Source organism: Schistocerca americana, chromosome 2, assembly GCF_021461395.2.
Source record: "Schistocerca americana isolate TAMUIC-IGC-003095 chromosome 2, iqSchAmer2.1, whole genome shotgun sequence".
NCBI lineage: Eukaryota > Metazoa > Arthropoda > Insecta > Orthoptera > Acrididae > Schistocerca > Schistocerca americana.
This window is the reverse complement of record NC_060120.1, coordinates 217,283,686-217,304,499: the sequence shown is the minus strand read 5'-3', so window position 1 is coordinate 217,304,499 and position 20,814 is coordinate 217,283,686. Positions and strand designations below refer to the sequence as shown.

The 20,814-nt window shown below is 41.3% G+C and overlaps 1 protein-coding gene across 1 annotated transcript in view; it reads left to right on the top strand.

Annotated features, from left to right (window-relative positions):
* The window catches only part of LOC124595229 (apyrase-like), a 162,959-nt gene that overhangs the window by 70,516 nt on the left and 71,629 nt on the right, over positions 1–20,814 (top strand). Inside the window, exon 2 of the mRNA XM_047133884.1 lies at positions 12,515–12,712. Coding sequence (XP_046989840.1) covers positions 12,515–12,712 — 198 coding nt within the window. The remainder of the gene's footprint in view (positions 1–12,514; positions 12,713–20,814) is intronic.

Below are 20,814 nucleotides of genomic sequence, written 5' to 3'. Positions count from 1 at the left end.
CTGTTGATGTTAATTTGTATTGTGAAGCAAAATGACTAAGAATGTATCTATTCAACAACAGAAAGTCGACCAGTGTTCATATTATTTAAGAAATGAAGCCGAGCATCCTCTTGAATAGTATAAAACGTCGTATTTCAGAAAGGACTAAGAGTCTACAACTTACAACAACGAAGGACAATATCAGATGAGAGCTACAAAAACGGTTTATTTAAATTGTATTGTTGCTATCTCTCTCTGCAGTGTGTCACTATCCCGGCGTGCCAAGTGCTGTGAAGGTATGACCATCCGCCCAAACGTAAATTTACTTAAAAATTTATAAATCGACCTTGGGCTATAAGAGGATGGTGACTGTCAGGAGAATTATGGAAAAGTATCAAAATGTCATATGAAGGGGAATGATTCCAGGTAGTTACGCCGAGCATGAGATATTGACTGGCGTACTTAGTTTTCTATTGGAAAGCCGCTTGTAGCATGATACTCCTTCTCTCTGTTCATAATGTCTATTTACTCATATTTTATTGAATGCGACGTATATAAAGTTTCGTACTTACGGTAATGTGTCGGAATCTGTATCGATGTACAGTACATATTACACAATCGAAATCCCTCAGTATAGTAAATATTTCTTTCATGAAGTGACTTGTGTCAAAAGTGATCCTGTGTCTGGAATTATCTCTCATCATTGAGTCAGTTTTTTTTCTTTTTTGTTTTTTTCTTTTGGTTAGTGGTTCTAAATCTACCGCTACTGTTGTGTTTCCACCCGATACAGTGCTCAGATGCAGTAAGTGATGGTTAAAAAGGAAATGAAGAAAGTTTGATTTTTGGACTTAGTGCTGTGATGAGTATTGAAACTGTGGAAGATGGTGACTGAAATTTTATGGAAAGATCTGCCTGCTACTCTTTCGTATTATATCCTTGACACTCCCTTCACTATTTCACGATAACACAAAAAAATGTGAGATTCTTTGAACTTTTTCGATGTCCTCCATGATTCCTATCTGGTAGGGATCCCATACTGCGAGGCTGGGCAAGCGTGGTGTCCGTAGTCTCGGAAATTGGTTGCACCATCTTAAGTGTCTTCGTTTTCTCCACAACATTTTCTATGTAATGGTTACAGCTTAAGTTGTTCATAATAGTAGCCTCTAGACATTTACCTGAAAAAACATCTTTTAAATTTGTGTGGTTTATTGCTTAGCCGGAATTTAACGACGTATTGTTAGGGGTAGAGTTACCATACGTCCTCTTTTTCCCGGACACATCCTCCTTTTGAGGAAAGAAAATGTGTCCAGGCGAATTTCTAAAAAATCTACAAAATGTCCTCTTTTTTGGACTCAGAGGAAAAAATTCAAGTTCTCAACACAGGAAATCAGTTGTCGCGCTATTTAACCAACTTTAGTACTTTTGACAAGAATTGTGTCTTTGCATTGGTAAGTTTATTTTTGTGTCGTTGATGACAGTATTAGGAAGTTATCCATCCCGTATTTGTGGCACAACTTGACTGGAAGAAGGGATCGGTTGGTAGGACATGTTCTGAGGCATCAACGGATCACCAATTTAGTATTGGAGGGAAGCGTGGAGGGTAAAAATTGTAGATGGAGACCAAGAGATGAATACACTAAACAGATTCAGAAGGATGTAGGTCGCAGTAGGTACCGGGAGATGAAGAAGCTTGCACAGGATAGACCAGCATGGAGAGCTGCATCAAACGAGTCTCAGGACTGAAGACCACAACAACAACAACATTAAACCGGTATGTTCTGTCTTCCGCATTATGTTCTTTGGTGTTGCTTCCGCTAGCCTCAGGTTAAAGTAGTGTTGTTTATTGGAGATAATGGTGTACCTTTTGCTTCAAATTAAGATACGAACTTGAATACAAATTGCTGAAAAGAAAGTCAGTGTTTCATGATGTGCTTATGGGGAAATACAAATCATTTAAAAGATGAAGAATCTTACATTTTTCTTCACAATGCTGTTCCTGTGGTACTTAAAACATCTTTTCTGGATGAACTAAGTGAAGCTAGGTTGTTATTTGTTCACTCATTGATGTCAGCTTTCAGCAGTAACATAGTGAACTGGGAGAAAGAATAAAATTGTGTAACTGAATCTATTTCTATTTTAGAACCTAATGGATAAACTCTCGAGGAAAGGTACAAACATAATTATATGCCCTTAAAAATAAAGGCAACACTTAAACATAAAAAGGAACAAGGTCACTCACAGGCGAGTGACAGCAAAAAGAGATGACAGTTGTGTGTAGTTCTGCCGTCGAATATCTACAGAAGTGGTTGGCCAAGATCAACAGTCGGACGATTCAAGAGGATGCTGCTCTCAAGAATTCCTCTTTGGGAGGATGTCGAAAACAGTACCACATATCTCAACGGGCAAACAAATGTAAGCGCTAATGATATATTATGCTGTGAACAGTTTGGAAATTTTATAAAATTTTTGAAAGAGTATCAAAGGAAACAAAATCAACTAGCAGCTGAAGTGTGGTGTGCATATTTCAGTCAGTCATGTGTTGTTTGTTAATCTGAACTGTTGAAAATTATAGACTTCTTTTTCTATACCGATGCATAATGCTAACACGGAACGTGTCTTTACTCTTGTAAACGCACAATGGTCCAAAGACAGGAACGGATTTAAACCATTGAACCTAAAAGGAGTTGCGTACATCCAGTAGAGTTTCAAACAGTTAAAGTGCCTGAGCTTTTATGAATAATTGGTGGGGAACAAAAAACTATTAAGAGAGAGTTCTTCATCCTCCAAATATTCGTCGCGTAAAAGTAAAAAAGACAATAAAGAGATAACTGAGTGTAGTGATGAATAAACTGTCAAGATACTACATATTTAGTCTTAAAATAACCACAGAAAGCCACATTTAAGTCGTAAACCGCATGTTTTTATCTATAAAATACGTCGTCTTTTTTATATGCACTGTCGTCCTTTTTTGTGATGAAAGTATGATAACCATAATTCGGGCTAAAAAGTCGAGCGTAGAAGTTCCTTTCGGGTTAGCTGCAGAGAAAGGTACATTTCCAAATTTAACGACAGTTCACATTCTATTTTACTGAAACAGGGGGATGATCTCCCCATACTAGAAATCATTTCCATCAAACCCTTAAACACTTGCTCAGTCATTTATTTGTGTGGAAGGTAATATTTTGTGCAGAAAATTACGTAACTGGCTATGTACCTACAGACCTTACCAGTGCACACGAAACCTGTGACATACTTCGCACCCTGTGAAAAGTAGCGAGTGTAGCATTTCACACGTGTGAAGAAGTACAGCTCAGAGTCATACAACGGCACTTCAGTTTCACAGTTAAGCCAGTGCGCAGCAAACACAATAAAATGAAAACAAGTTCCCATCGCTTTGGAACGTTGGGAACGGCAGTCGGATTCGCCGGACTCATGGAACGTTCATTAGGGTATTTGACTCTTTTCTGGAAATTCTCTTAAACTGTTAAGTTTGTCATTTTTTACCCATAACCTACTTGTTTTCCTCATGAATTTCGTAATTAAAAAAAACAGAAATGAAATTCAAATAATCTGAAAGCCCTCTAGAACTCTCCACTTGAATCATGTGATGCCTGTGACGTTACCGGCTAGCACTCTTCTACTACTTTCGTAAAGTCATTCGCAGTGATGTTTTGGAACTTACGTTTATAAAAGTGGTTTACAAATTGTGTGTAGTCTCACATAGTAGAAATACAACTATAAGCTCCTCAAAAATCGTTTTTAAGTGTTCCAATGAATGAGAAGATGCGTAAATTTTGATTTCAACTCGCCCTTAGAGCTCCAAATGAGACAGCGGTCACTATGTGTGTATTTCTATGATCATTCTGATGTACGTAAACACTCCATTTGAACACGCTTGTAGCGTAATTATTATCTACTTTCACTTATTAGCTTCGTTTTACACCTGATCGTTACTGTTGTCTTCGTTTAATACCATTGTCTTTTTAAGTTTACTTTATTCGTAATTCAGTTATGTAAGAGCATTAAATTCATTTTAATATTATCTATTTTCATTTATTAGTTACATTTCACACCTGCTCAATTTGAGATGCATCACAAGAAGGATGGTGTTAAGAAACTGTGTAGTTTTATGCTGAAGAATCTGAGAAACCATTTAACAATTTTTGACCATGTTATTCTTCCCAAGCGAGTCGTAATTTCCCACTTCCAACTGTTTCCACCGAGCCTGTTGCAAAGTTGTATGATTCTTACAACTAGAAAAATTGAACATTGCTTGGAACCTATGAGGAAATGTAATAAGAACAGGGCATTTCGATACAATGAAAGTTGGTCCTGCTTAAGCGTAGTGTATCAGCAGCAGTGAAGTACCCAGCGGAACAACAGATACTTTAAGATCCAGTTGCATCAGCTGCATAATTTATAAACGTGAGCTACCGGTGGTTTAAATTATGACCTGGAGGAACAGAAAAATTTTAGTGTGTAAAGCTGTTGAAGGCAAATACGATGACTCTCCACAGTTCCCCACGAGTTTTATTAAGCTGTCAGAAAATTTGAAAAGTGAGGAAAACGTACCTAGAAAACAGTAGTATCTCTGTCAACAGTCACAGCAACTATCAGCTTTATGTTCTAAATGAAAAAGTTGCCACTTTGCTTTAATGTGCAGGCTTTCACAAGCTGCCATGGAAAACCTTTTGAGCATGGTCCGAAAAAAATATTCCATTTTCAGATTACCTCAGTTTTAAGCGAATTCTGATACTTCTTGGCGTGTTACAGTACTACCGTCCGAGTCACCATGTAACACATTTTTCACGTTTCTTTTCTCCGGAACGTAAAAATATAGATTACTTTTGAAGAACGGAGAGACCATAAACGCATCAACTTTCGAAAGGTTTCCCCCATCAGCCTTCACAAAATTACTTTCCATTGATGCTTAAAAGTTGTAAATGGGTTTTCCATCACCAAATAACTAAACTGTCTGCAGAAAAAGTACGGAAAAACATTAGTAACACTCACATAGCTTCTCTTATTTTGCGATGTCACCAGAGCTTCAGACAGTAACAGAGCGTTTTCGATCACGTAATCAAATTTTGAAATTTAATCATTTTTAAGCTCTAATTACATAAAAATAGCATGTTTTGTGAGAATATCGACTGAAAATGCTATTTAAATGTTACAAACACTCGGAACGACAACAATTCGAACCATATTTTTAACGAAGGAAAATATCCTATTCTGAGCGGAAACAATTGATAGTTCTCTTTCTCTCTCTCCACCCGAACAGCCCATGAAGGACTAACGAGACCGGCCGGCCGCCGTGTCATCCTCAACCTACAGGTGTCACTGAATGCGGATATGGAGGGGCATGTGGTCAGCACACCGCTCTCCCGGACGTATGTCAGTTTACGAGAGCGAATCGATAGTTTTGGTGTTGTTAAATCAATATTGTTTGCTGTACTGTGCTATCGCCTGTAGTCACTGCTAGTATCGTCCCGGTATTTGGTTTTTATTTAGTGCTAATAAGTAGCGTTCCGTTCAGTTTTTCTTCCGGTTTTACTGGTAGAATCTTATCTTAAAAATGAACTTCGAGTCTAAATCAAGACGGAGAAAAGCTCAGTGTCAAGGGAAAGGAAGAAATATGACTGGATAAAAAATGGGCATCAAAATAATACTAAAAGGATTCATTTTCTGAAACTATATTAATTTAAAAAACTCTAAGAAAATTAACGAATGACAATATTTTTCTCGAAGAAATGCTTCGTACAAAGTGGCAGGATATGCTCAAAATGGATATGCTCAAAATGCAAGTGATTAATTCGCGAAAACGAAGGCGAATTGTATCCCGCATGGGTTCTGCAGACTTGGCCTCAGCATTTACAGAAAGAGAATAGACGCAAACTAGTGGGGAGAGAGACAGTTGTTCAATAAATTCGAATTGAAAAAGTAATTATTCGTTTATTTAAACATAAGTTTACAAGGTGGCAACTCTTAAGGCCAATCAAAAATTGTTATTTGATGTCGGAGGTACGAAAAATGTAAATGTGTAAATTATTTAGAAACTACTTCATTTTTAAGAATGCATCTGTTATTTACCTCTCCTTGCAATGAAATACATTTGTCCATAAAAAAAGATGGGAATCGTGGTCATGTTTCATGTGTAACCGTAAAGCAGAACTAGTACCTAAGCGAAACCACTCAAACCCGGAAGCTGAGTGAGAGCATTCATACAGCAGACGTAACCGACAGAGACGTGCCTACGCTGGTTGTCCCATATTTAGTGAAAACACTGAAACGGGGAGTATGAGTGAAGAACGTTCATATAGCTGATTCGACCGCAGAGAGTAGTTCGTTTGGTTGTTTCGATCGATTGGAAAAGCAGGAAAGAAAAAACATCCGAACAACCAACAGGCTGTTAAAAGCCAGTCGCTTGTGCAAACATTATCGGTTACCAGTCAGCAGCGGACGACAAACGTAATTCTTGTGATTTTTGCTTCTACGTTTTATTGTTTAGTCCTTTAAGTTTCCTTTACGGAATGTGTGAAGCTATGTCACTGCTTAGCACAGTGGTACGACTGTTGATATGCCGCAGATCGTTCCGAATAGTTCACGTCAACGGGGATCGTATGAAAGTGCTCAGTGAAGAAACGAATAACTGCTGCAACTACCGTAGTCGTATTGCGCTTGCACGGAACTTGAAACGACAGTATCCCCTCTTCAAACGCTCAACTGCCACTTAATTTTTTGTTCTGATGCATGTATAGTAATCTTGCAGCCTGAGTGGCAGGCATTGATCCGCTAGGAGTTCAGTGCGCTGTTTTGGGTATAAAATTTTATGTGCATACCTATAACCGTCATTTATTGCGCACTTCACGCCGATTAGATTACGCTGTAGAGGTACTGAGAAAGTGGAACATAAACTAAAACCACTCTTCAGCAATATTACTTTGAATTCAACTTACTTTCAAGGCGAATGCTTGACTCATGTTCGAGCATCTGTGTAATGTGCACTCTATGAGCTTACTCTAATGTACAGGGTGATTCGAAAAGAAAGAACAGATTTCAGTTGTTTATTGCAGTCAAACTGTGAAAGTTAGAAACACATAGCGAATGTCACATGGATAGAGGAAGGTTCCAAGTTTTTATGTTCATGCAGACACTACACCATGCACTCAGTGTGGGCGCCATGCTTTGTTCGAGAAACATCAAAACGGTACTCCTTTCCATTCCACACACGAATCAACAGGTCCCTGTTTATTGAATCGACAGCTTCAAAAATTCGATATGTCAGCTCTTGAAGAGTAGCTGTCATAGGTGGGACAAAGACTCTGCCTTTTGCACATCTCCAACCAAGGAAATTGCAAGTTGTGGGATCTTGTGGCGTGGGAGGCAAAAGAATGAACTAGATCTTGTTCTCACCTCTTCCCGGCCAAAATTGTGTGATGTTATTAAGGTAACGCCGCGCCTCAAGGTAAAAGTGAGGCGGGGCGCCGTCATGCATAAAAAAGAAATCATTGGGATCTTCGTGAAGATGAAGAAACAACCAATTTTGCAGCAGTTTCTTCTGCAAATAAGATAGGCGCAAGAAGTATTCAGTTTCTGTTTTCTGTGAGTCTATTTCATGTTCGACGACTATGAATCCGAGGAAAACAAAAGAAGGCCTAACAAAACTAAAATTGAAAGAACGAAAGTGGCAGTACGTTTCAGACTGGTTGTGTAAGATTAGTGAAGTTGACCGGAGAAAGAAATGATTAAATTCCTCGAATGGAATGTATGTGTGGCTCCATACGCGGTGTGCGAAAGAATATATATTTTGATAGCTCCAAGCCTGAAAAAATAGGTAATGTTGAAAAAAGGAGTCATATTTTACATATCGAACATGTAGCAAGGACTCAAATTTGTTTGCTAATTTCGTAAAAATTTAAAAAATGAGTCATACTTAATGTCTCCTTTTCTTGCTAAAGTTAAAAAAAAAATTGGTGGTGCAGATTAGAAGACCTGCTTGTAAATTTTAACACTTTACATCTCTCCGCCTATTGTGTTATAACTTTTAAATTGTATGATATTTTAGAAGATTTTGGCATATGTGTCTAAGAGAATGCTCTGCACATTTAAATAATATATGTTAGATTTCAGCAAAACCATAAAAAAGTTTAAAGTTGTACGATTTATGAAACTTTAATGCCTCGGGAAAGCGAATATAGGGAACTGTCGGTTTCAGAAAATGACCATTTCTCTGTGACCATTGTTTAGGAACGAGCTTTCGGAGTCAAAACTTATTGAAACAACTGCTATTCTTCAACGACAATTGGAAATATTTAATCAGATTGTTGCTTCAAGCACACGTGCACAGATTGAGTAAATACGAGAAAGTGTTGAGGTTTGTCCCACTTGCAGCAGACTCATCACCACTGGCACCAAGTGCTTTGCATTTATAGCACCTAGTTATGAATTTTAATAAACAATACGATACATAAACTTCTATGTAGAACTGTACACTTAAACTATTCTGCGTGGCTTCTGGTTTACTTGCATGGACACGAACGAACTTTAAATACCAAACAGAAATTGTTCATCAGACGTTTATACAGAACGCTATTTCGTGTGTTTTACACAGATATTCCCAAACAACACAAATCTGATTTGTAGTACAGTCAGTATTTTCTAAGTGTGACACGTGTGAAATTGGTGTCTACATTAGTTTGTGGTCTGTTCTCTGATATGAGATGACACTCAAATGTAGGAACAAATTCAACTGTTGCAAATCTCAAACCCCATACGACGATTCTCGCACAAATGTTACGCGTTTGCTGGAAGCATGGAGGAGGGTAACTATAGCCACAGAGTGATACGTACAGTGTGTCTAAAACAACACCGACAAACCTTAGCGACAGGTTCCTTATACAGAAATAAGTAAAAAAGTCTCGTTAACATGGGCCGTAACATGCATACCTTAAGAGGTATTAGCAATTGGTCACCTACGATACCAGAAAGAACATCTCTTCTTCTGCCCTGGCCGGTGTGGCCAAGCGGCTCTAGGCGCTTCAGTCCGGAACCTCGCGACCGCTACGGTCGCAGGTTCGAATCTTGCCTCGGGCATGGATGTGTGTGATATCCTTAGGTTAGTTAGGTTCAAGTACTTCTAAGCTCTAGGGGACTGATGACCTCAGATGTTAAGTCCCATAGTGCTCAGAGCCTCTTCTTCTGCAAAGTATTTGGTTTCCATACTTTGGGAGGAGGAAGTGTTGACCAAAACAAGAAAAAGTAGACATGGGGGCTAAAATCCATACGTTAAGAACTACGAGCACTTGTTCGTGTTCGCTAGTGTGAAACATCTCTCCCGTTTAACAAGTGCTCATAGCTCTTAATGTATGGATTTTAGACCCTTGTTTACTGGACATTTTTTACTTGTTTTGGTATAAGGAATCTGCCCCTAAAGTTTTTTTTTTTTTTTTTGAGGGAGGGGGGAGGGGGAAGCGGGGGACACCGTGAATATCGGGTGGTTCCAAGATAATAACAGAATTTGTCGTAGGACTCGTTCTGGCGTGGCTGGCAGCGGGCGGGACCCACGAGAAATGTGGACCGTGCAACGAAATTGCGACGTCACACTAGCCGTCTTGTCCGCCGCACTTCGCGAACGCTAGGCTCCGTGCAGGTCCCAAGGGCAACCGGTATATAACAGACAAGGTACTTAGTAAAGGTCTGAACTTAGTCGTTTGCTATCGACAGCTTTCGCGAATTTAAAAGCGCAGGCAAAAATTATTAAACTTACCTGAAACAGTTGCTCGCTCCCGTCGGAGACCGCTGCTGTCAATTGTAAGACCTTAATGTCACGTGCTGTGATTTATGCGCGGCGGGATGCCTTTCTCGTGGGCCTCATGCTACCTCTCAGTTGTCGCGGGCTCTATATCTCTTAGGCTATGGCCAAATGTGGCGGTGAAAACTGTACAACATAGTGCAGAGTCTTGCAGTGCAATTCTTAAGCGTTTTGCACACTAATAACCTCAGTTTGCTCTGAGCATATGGGACTTAACATCTGAGGTCATCAGTCCCCTAGAACTTAGAACTACTTAAACCCAACTAACCTAAGGACATCACACACACCGTAGCGGTCGCGCGGTTCCAGACTTACGCGCCTAGAACCGCTCGGCCACACCACTAATAACCCTCTTGCCTCTAGTAGACCAGTGGCTGGTGATACGTCGCATCCTCGCTACACCATACTCTCGTCTTCTCACTCGTCAACCTCCGAGCTGAATGGTCAGAATAGCTGACTCCCAGGCGAGGGACGGGGGGGCATAGGTTCGATTCAACCCCTGGGTTTATCTGCTCAAGGCCTGGGTGTTGTATAGTCCTCATCGCCACTTCATCAGCACCGATAAGCAAGTGAAGCGGCCCCAAAAAGTCATGCACCAGGCCGCCAAACAACCGCAGATGGGGTCCCCCGGCCAGTGATGCCACACCGTCATTTCATTTAACTTTCACACTCAGTCTTGCTCCATAATTTAGTTCCAGGAATTACGTAATTTGACCTAGTACAGGTTCCATTCACCATAGAGAGTCATACACAGAACCGTTTTGGGCTGTGTGTCTACAACTGACAAAGGGAGGAAAAAAAAATTGGAAATTTGTGGTAAGATCTTATGGGACCAAACTGCTGAGGTCACTACTTACAGACTACTTAATCTAACTTAAACTAACAACACACACACACACACACACACACACACACACACACACACACACACACACACACACACATGCCAGAGGGGGGACTCCGACGGGAGTAGCTCAAATGGTTTAAATGGCTGTAAGCGCTATGGGACTTAACCATCTGAGGTCATTAGTCCCCTAGCCTTAGAACTACTTAAACCTCACTAACCTAAGGACATAACACACATCCATGCCCGAGGCAGGATTCTAACCTGCGACCGTAGCAGCAGCGGGGTTCCAGACTGAAGCGCCTAGAACCGCTCGGGCACAGCAGCCGGCACGGGAGAAGCCGCGCGAACCGTGACAGGACGCTCTAGACCTCGCGGCTACCCCGCGCGGCGAAAAGGGGACCACGAAGTTCGGATCACAGATTTACATCAAACTCTGTACACTTTTAGTAGTTGATTAGGAAAACATAATGTGGAAGTAGTGAGGCGTATTACTTAGGCGATTTCGAGAAAATCGCAAGAGAATTTTTACGTATCAGTGATGCACCGGTATGTTGCAATCCTACGCACGAGCTGGCAGCGGTCGTGCAGTTAGCGTTCAAGCTCCACACTCAACACTACTCATTTCGTACATGTTGCATTTGAAAGGTAATATGATCAAAAGACAAGTGTAGCTGAACGAACGTTTATTAAATTTCCAATTTTATTTGCTTGTTATTGCTAATTTATATTATCACAATAAATAATACATTTGTAACTAGCGACAAGTAAGCGACAAAAACCGTAAAACTTTCCTTAAAATGAATGCCTTTAGCGATTTACGATAATTGCTTTCCACCTGGACGCTTCGATTTGCAGACACAGATTTCAAGGACGAGGGACATGCTTGGAAAGGCCAAGTCAAACATCGAAAAATAAAGGTGTAAGTAACTTTATTCAGTAATACAAAGAATAACACGATGCCAGAATATGAAGATAACGTACGATTAATTGTCGGATGTGGTTTCGACTCTACAAGTTGCATTAAGATTCTTGTCATACAGACACAAAAAACGTGAATTGAAACGGCATTTTCTACATCGAATGAATGCAATTTTCCCGCATGCGCAAGAAGTCTCCAGAGTTTCTAAGGAAAAACAAAGTTCGCTGAAGTTTTGAAAAATTTCTCTTTCTTCCGCTAATTTGGGTGGAGCATGACACTTTCGTAAAGATCGGTGCCGAAAATTGGCGACGTAAGATTGACTGTATTGTAATAACACCTTCACGGGAAGCAATTTCGCGTTCGTTGCCAATCAAATATGAACAAGCCTGAAGGCGCTTGATAAAGATTTTACTTGCCTACAGAAAAGAAGTCGGCAGATATTTATAGTAATGAAATTTATAAAGGGTCAAATAACATTGGAAAGTCAATAAAATTTCATGCAAATACACGTGTATTTTCATCATATTACCTTCTAGATGTAACGTGTACAAAATAATATGAGTAGTGTAGAGTATGGAGCTTGAACGCTAACCTCATGACCGGTGCCAGGTCGTGCTCAGAGTCGCAACGCAACAGTACGTGATTTAAGCGTAAAACTTCTGTTGTGGTTTTGTCGATATCGCTTACGTAGTAAGCTTTAATACTTGCACATTGATTTCTCCACCCCCCCCCCCACCCCCCAATGGACTATTAAACACATACAAAGTTTGAAGTAAATCCGTGACCACAAAATCTTGGCCTTCCCTTCTGAGAATAAGCTGATCAATTGTTACTCCATTACGATGTATGTAGGAGCTGCTGCCATCGTCTTGTTTTGCTGCAGCGTTCTAAATATGTCGCTGGACTGTCGTGCTCGTCGTAGTTGTTTCCTCGCTGAGACGCTTCCCCCTTCCCACAGACGCTGGGCAACCACGAGTTCGACGACAAGATCGCCGGCCTGGTGCCCTTCCTGGACAACATCAACTTCCCGATGGTGGTGGCCAACCTGGACATATCGCAGGAGCCGCGCCTCACCGGCAAGTTCAACAAGTCCGTGGTGATCGAGAGGGGCGGCCGGCGCATCGGCATCGTCGGCTACATGCTCAGGAGCACCCCGGTGAGTGGACGCACACCATTTACTAGTAAACAGCCGTGAATGTACTCAGTCGCACCTGAATGGAAGTGGTAAAGTAACTGCCATGACCGCTGAAATCAATTAATCATATAGATAACCGGTTTTTGGCATTTCTCTGTTGCCATCTGTGGATCTGAAAAAGATGGGAATGAAAATGGCAGGATAAAGCAAAGTAACGTAACAGCACACATAATTCTATCCAAGATCTGTAATACATCGAATAACAACTAACCTATCTTTACAACACTGCACAGTCTTCTCCTTCAGTACAATAACTGGTGCTATGCAATGTATATCCGTGTTGATGTCGAGAGCTATTACTATATGTCGGCAAGTCAGTTTTAAAATAACGGCTATGCACACACATGATGTTGCACCGATTGCAAGTGCTGACATTCTCCACTACTTTACAACTAATAGATCCCAGCATAAACATTCTTAGTGATGTATATCAGATCGCACAGTGGTGGTACATTACACTAAGGCTACTATCCCATACAATTACATACGCCTAAATTATTATCATAATATATTTCGTGTGAGACCCAACTCGCCTTATTTGTTCATGAGACCCAGAAAATATTAGATACAGGCTCCCAGGTAGATGCTATTTTTCTTGACTTCCGGAAGGCGTTCGATACAGTTCCGCACTGTCGCCTGATAAACAAAGTAAGAGCCTACGGAATATCAGACCAGCTGTGTGGCTGGATTGAAGAGTTTTTAGCAAACAGAACACAGCATGTTGTTATCAATGGAGAGACGTCTACAGACGTTAAAGTAACCTCTGGCGTGCCACAGGGGAGTGTTATGGGACCATTGCTTTTCACAATATATATAAATGACTTAGTAGTAGATAGTGTCGGAAGTTCCATGCGGCTTTTCGCGGATGATGCTGTAGTATACAGAGAAGTTGCAGCATTAGAAAATTGTAGCGAAATGCAGGAAGATCTGCAGCGGATAGGCACTTGGTGCAGGGAGTGGCAACTGACTCTTAACATAGACAAATGTAATGTATTGCGAATACATAGAAAGAAGGATCCTTTATTGTATGATTATATGATAGCGGAACAAACACTGGTAGCAGTTACTTCTGTAAAATATCTGGGAGTATGCGTGCGGAACGATTTGAAGTGGAATGATCATATAAAATGAATTGTTGGTAAGGCGGGTACCAGGTTGAGATTCATTGGGAGAGTGCTTAGAAAATGTAGTCCATCAACAAAGGAGGTGGCTTACAAAACACTCGTTCGACCTATACTTGAGTATTGCTCATCAGTGTGGGATCCGTACCAGATCGGTCTGACGGAGGAGATAGAGAAGATCCAAAGAAGAGCGGCGCGTTTCGTCACAGGGTTATTTGGTAACCGTGATAGCGTTACGGAGATGTTTAATAAACTCAAGTGGCAGACTGTGCAAGAGAGGCGCTCTGCATCGCGGTGTAGATTGCTCGCCAGGTTTCGAGAGGGTGCGTTTCTGTATGAGGTATCGAATATATTGCTTCCCCCTACTTATACCTCCCGAGGAGATCACGAGTGTAAAATTAGAGAGATTAGAGCGCGCACGGAGGCTTTCAGACAGTCGTTCTTCCCGCGAACCATACGCGACTGGAACAGGAAAGGGAGGTAATGACAGTGGCACGTAAAGTGCCCTCCACCACACACCGTTGGGTGGCTTGCGGAGTATCAATGTAGATGTAGATGTAGAAGCCAAGTCAGTATTCTGCAGTTATAAAAAACTCTCTGTAAAATCGTGTCCAACATTCGAAAAAACATAATTTATACAAAAAAACCTTTTTATACCATTTGTAATTTTTTTTTACATCTTATAAAAATTCTTAAAAATCCTAACCAAAGTTTGTCGTAAAGATTTTTGGTAAAAATGTTTCTTAACAATATAGTGATCTGGACACCGGCCGTGTTCTGTTACATGATGGTATTTTTGACATTAGCCATCTAGGTTGGATATCACGTGAATATGTTGTTCTGGCACGGACAGTGAGCTGGTTATGCTAGATCTGGGACTCACTTTAAGAGCGATTTCAATCTCATAAGCTGTAATATTTCCGCAATCGTTATATTAAATATTGGAAGAATGTTCCGCTAAATAGTAAGTGATGAGACTGCACATAGGCGTGACGTGACGAAATTTCACCTAGACCTCGAGCAACAACACGTAAACATCGCAGCTGAGAGGGCCGTAGTCTGTTACGTGATGACATTTTTGACATTAGTCACCTAGGGTGAATATCACATGAACATATTGTTCTAGTACAGGCACTGGGCTGGTAATGCTAAATCTGGGGCTCACTTTAAGAGCGACTGCAATCTCGTATGCTGTAATAATTGTACAATCGTTATATTAAATATTGGAAGAGTGTTCAGATAAATAGTAGGTGGTAAGATTGCACATAGGAGTGACGTGATGAAATTTCACGAAGGCCTCGATCGACAACACGTAAACATTGTAATTCATAACAAAATCGTAAACATTAAATAACTCCGTTGTTGATATATGTTCTGCGAATGTACAATATTCTTGTGATTCTTGAAGTTTTCCGGCGTACTGAATATTCTATGAGGTTTCGGGATTTCAGCCGGATCATGTTGACTACTTGCTACAATATTTCAGCTGGCAACTGTACACCCATCTTCAGGCGAGTGTCCGCCACAGTGGCGTTGTTGAGGAAGTGTACAGAGCTACGCGGTCCAGTCGCACTTCTTTAACCGCTGTCAGAAGGCTGAGTAACCACCTTTTGCAGCACGGATGTGCAGGAAGAAAGACAGTGAGATTCTGCACGGTACTAAGTTTCACCGCTGACGATCCATGGCGGTTACAGCCTGATCGTACCGGCCCCACAGATTCTTAACTGGATTTAATTCCAGGGGGTTCTGTGATCGTGGAAATAGGTAAATTCATACTGGGGGTCTTCGAACCACGTACGTAAACATCGAGCTGTTTAACACGCTGCATTGTCGTGCTGGTAGTTGGCGTCATGCTGAGGAAAAACAAAATTCCGAGGTTGACACGATCCTAAAGTATAAAAGCACACTTGCGTTGATCCATTCTGCCACCCAGAATGTCGACACCACCCAGGGAACGCCAAGAAAACAATCCCCTAAAACATAACGCTGCACCCTTCCGAAGATGGTTGCAGGGTCGTAGACGCCAAAGGGCATCTAAAATATGGTGCATAAAACGTGATTCATCTTAAAAGGCCATCTGCAGCCACTCAGTGTACGTCCAGTTGTGGTATTAGTGTGGAAATTCCAGATTTCGTCGCCGATGAACAGCAGGAAGCATGGGTGCACGGACCAGGCTCCTGCGGAGGCCCTTACAGTGGAGGCCCCAACACAGCAAAGTTCGCTGAACGGTCGTTGAGGAGACACTGCTGGTTCGTCTGGGCTGCTCAACAGTTGCATGTCTATTCGCCCGTACACATCTCCGTAGCAATCGGTCACCCCTGTCATCTTTGACCCGTGATGCACTACAGTTGCCTCGGTGCCGGGTTTCGATAGCGACATTCTGTCATGCACGGTGTACTTTCATCACGGCGGCTCGCGAACTGTTTACAAACTTAACCGTTTCGGAAATGCTTCCACCCTTGGACCGAAAGCCAATGATCAGCCCTCCTAGAATTCGTATAAATCGCTTCCTTTCTACATCACGACAACGACTCCACTGCCCCCTCCCGCCCCCCTTTCAGCATACTTCTTCACATGTACTCCACTGCTAGTGTTGCCACCTGCCATATGTGAGTGATTATTGTACGCTGACGTAGAGCATATTAATTTGACTGGACTGTGTACTATTTGCGACAGATTGCAAAACGATTCTGCTGCCCCCAAAGTTCATCAAGTCTAAGGACGCAACAGCAAAATGGCTTCAAAAATGGTTCAAATGGCTCTAAGCTCTATGGGACTTAACATCTGAGGTTATCAGTTCCCTAGACTTAGAACTACTTAAACCTAACTAACCTAAGGACATCACACACATGCATGCCCGAGGCAGGATTCGAACCTGCGACCGTAGCAGCCGCGTGGTTCCGGACAGCAAAATGCGGACGCGGTTGTACAGTGGCGTAGAAGCAACAGTTTTCTCTCGAGTTATATGAGAGTGGAACAGGGAAGAAAATGTGACTAAAACTCAACTCACGATTTTCTCTAATGACATCCTAAAACTTATGGACAATCAGGTAGATGCAATATTTCTTGCCGGCCGGTTTGGCAGAGCGGTTCTAGACGCTTCAGTCCGGAACCGCGCTGCTGCTACGGTCGCAGGTTCGAATCCTGCCTAGGGCATGGATGTGTGTGATGTCCTTACGTTAGTTAGGTTCAAGTAGTTCTAAGTCTAGGGGACTGATGACCTCAATGTTAAGACCCATAGTGCTTAGAGCCATTTGAATCATTTGCAATATTTCTACGAGGATTTCTGATAAAATTTACTCTGTTCCACACCAACTTTTGTTAGTGGAGCATGGGGTATGACAGGAAATTTGTGACTGCATTGCGACTTTCTCGGTAGTTACGACGCAGCATCATCAGAACGAGGTACACTTGGAAAAGGTCGGCTGTTACGGAAAGATTTCAGTTAGCTTACATCATGGTCAGGCAGAGATTGCCCGCATCTCGTGGTCGTGCGGTAGCGTTCTCGCTTCCCACGCCCGGGTTCCCGGGTTCGATTCCCGGCGGGGTCAGGGATTTTCTCTGCCTCGTGATGGCTGGGTGTTGTGTGCTGTTCTTAGGTTAGTTAGGTTTAAGTAGTTCTAAGTTCTAGGGGACTTATGACCACAGCAGTTGAGTCCCATAGTGCTCAGAGCCAGGCAGAGATTCCGAAATCAGATCCTGGACTGTAAGGCTTACCCAGGATTAAATATTTACTCATATCACAATTTAGTAGTAATGAAGAGTAGGTTGAAGATTAAGAGATTAGTTATCAACAATTAATATGCAAAGAAGGGATGACGAGACGCGCTTGAAGTTTTATAAGGCTGTAGATGCAGCAGTGAGGAATAGCTCACTAGGCAGTACAGTGGAAGAGGAATGGTCATCTCTAAAAAGGGCAGTCACAGAAGTTGGAGAGAAAACCATTGATACAATTAAGGTAACCATGGGCAACACAAAAAATACTTCAGCTGATCGATGAAAGAAGGAAGTACAAAAATTTGCAGGGAAATTCAGGAATACAGAAATACAGGTCGCTAAAGAATGAAATGAATAGGGAAATGCAGGGAAGCTGAGACGAAATGGCTGCATGAAAAATGTGAAGAAATGATTGACGGATGGACTGACTCAGCATACAGGAAAGTCAAAACGATCTTCGGTGAAATTAAAAGCAAAGGTAGTAACATTAAGAGCGCAACAGGAATTCCACTTTTAAATGCACAGGAGAGAGCGGACGGGTCGAAAGAGTATACTGAAGGCCTCTACGAGCGGAAAGATTTCTCTGGTGTGATAGAAGAAGAAACAGGAGTCGATTTAGATGAGATAGAGGATCCAGTATTAGAATCAGAATTTAAGAGAGCTTTGAGGGACTTAAGATCAAATAAGGTAGAAGGGATAGATAACTTTCCATCAGAGTTTCTAAAATCATTGAGAGAAGTGGCAACGAAACGACTATTCACTTTGGTATGCAGAATGTATGAGTCTGGTGACATGCCCTCTGACTTTCGGAGAAACATCATCCACACAATTGCGAAGACGGTAAGAGCTGACAAGTGCAAGAATTATCGCACAGTCAGCTTAAGAGCTCATGCATCCAAGTTGCTGACAAGAATAATATACAGAAGAATGGAAAAGAAAATTGACGATGTGTTAGATGACGTTTAGTTTGGTTTCAGGAAAGGCAAAGGCACCAGAGATGCAGTTCTGACATTGCGGCTGATAATGGAGGCAAGACTAAAGAAAAAACAAGAAACGATCATACGATTTGTCGATGCAGAAAAAGCGTTCGACTATGTAAAATGGCCCAAAATGTTCGAAATTCTGAGAAAAATAGGGGTAAGCTATAGGGGGAGACGGCAGTATAGAATATGTACAAGAGCCAAGAGGGAATAATAATTGTGAACGACTCAGAAGGAAGTGTTCGGATTAGAAAGGCTGTAAGACAGGGATTTAGTTTTTCATCCATATTGTTCAATTTGTACGTTGAAGAAGCAATGATAGATATAAAACAAAGGTTTAAAATTCAAGGTGAAAAGATATCAGTGATACGATACGCTGATGACATTGCTGTCGTGAGTGAAAGTGAAGAAGAATTACATGATCTGCTGAATGGAATGAACAGTCTAATGAGTACAGAATATGGATTGAGAGTAAATCGAAGAAAGAGGAAAGTATTGAGAAGTAGCAGAAATGAGAACAGCGAGAAACTTAACATCAGAATTGATGGTCACGAAGTAGATGAAGTTAAGGAATTCTCAAATCTATGGAGCAAAACAACCGATGACGGGCGGAGCAAGGAGGACATCAAAAGTAGACGAGCACTGGCAGAAGAGGCATTCCTGGTCGAGGGAAGTCAACTGGTATCTAACGTAGGCCTTAATTCGAGGAAGAATATACGTTTGGAGCACAGCATTGTATGGTAGTGAAACATGGACTGTGAGAAAAGAGAAACAGAAAAGAATCGAAGCATTTGAGATGTGGTGCTACAGACGAATGCGGAAAATTAGGTGGATTGATAAGGTCGAAGAGGAGCGGAATATGTGGAAAACACTGACAAGGAGAAGGGGCAGGACGATAGGACATCTGGTAAGACATAAGGGATGACTACATCTCATCGACACATATGCACATATTAGATAACTAGCAGTAAACGTACCCCACCGCCACCACGCCCACCGCCGATTCTTTAAAGAATCGATCTCCCACCTATAAAACTTTACAAATGAAGTAATGTGTTAAATATTTGATGTTAAGCATATAATACTTTATGGTTGAAGACATAAAACTCTTTGTTGGTTTAGTTAGTTTCGGACTATCACCCATACACTGGTTATCGATGTTCGGGAGGATGAAATAATGGGAAATAGTAACAGCAATTCCGTTACAAACGATATAAATTCTTTGCCAAATGCATCATTAGTAGGGTATCTCAGATTTCTGTACAAATTATAATATCAATTATAAATACAGCCATCTTCATTTTTTGAACTCTGAAATCATAGGCCCAATATAGTTGTGTCACAGGAGAGATCCCAAGAGAGTTTTTAAATTTATGTATACATTTGTACAACCTATATTGATCAACGTTGACATTTTGCTGAAAATTTAGTTTTTCTCTAAAATTATGTTGTGTAAAATGACAGATTTCAGCTTCAGTGTCATATGTGGATACGGTGTGCAAAATGGGTACCAAATTGGGTTATTGATAACGAAATAATAAATTAAAACGTCATGCTTGACGGTGAAGGTTTGCCGCATGAAAAAGAACATTTAGTAAGCGATAAACTGTTCTCCTTTCACCAATTTGTGTGACTGTAAAAGCCGGCCGCTGTGGCCGAGCGGTTCTAGACGCTACAGTCTGGAACCGCGCGACCGCTACGGTCGCAGGTTCGCATCCTGCCTCGGGCATGGATGTGTGTGATGTCCTTAGGTTAGTTAGGTTTAAGTAGTTCTAAGTTCTAGGGGACTGATGACCTCAGACGTTGAGTCCCATAGTGCTCAGAGCCATTTGTACCATTTTGTGACTGTAAGCAAAGTTCGAAATGATGTTTAAAGTTTATTAGAGGTTGTTAAGTGCTCTCATTATAAATCACCGGATGAATATGTTCTGTGTAATTTGCGTGCCACGAATAATGTTGCCTCCTGATATATACACAGTTTCTCGCTTTAATACTGCGCTTGGCCAACGTAAGATTAATACGTCTAAAGAGTGGATTATGGCGAAATTTTCAATTTTTTAATTCGGTCAATAATTACGTGAAGTAGTAAAAGTCAAATTATTGTTGCCTTGTGGCCATCTGACAAGCAACCTTTAAAAGATACCAGGTGATCGTTTTGCCGTTTAATATTATGCAGGGTGGTCCATTGACAGTGACCGGGCCAAATATCTCACGAAATAAGCATAAAACGAAAAAACTACAAAGA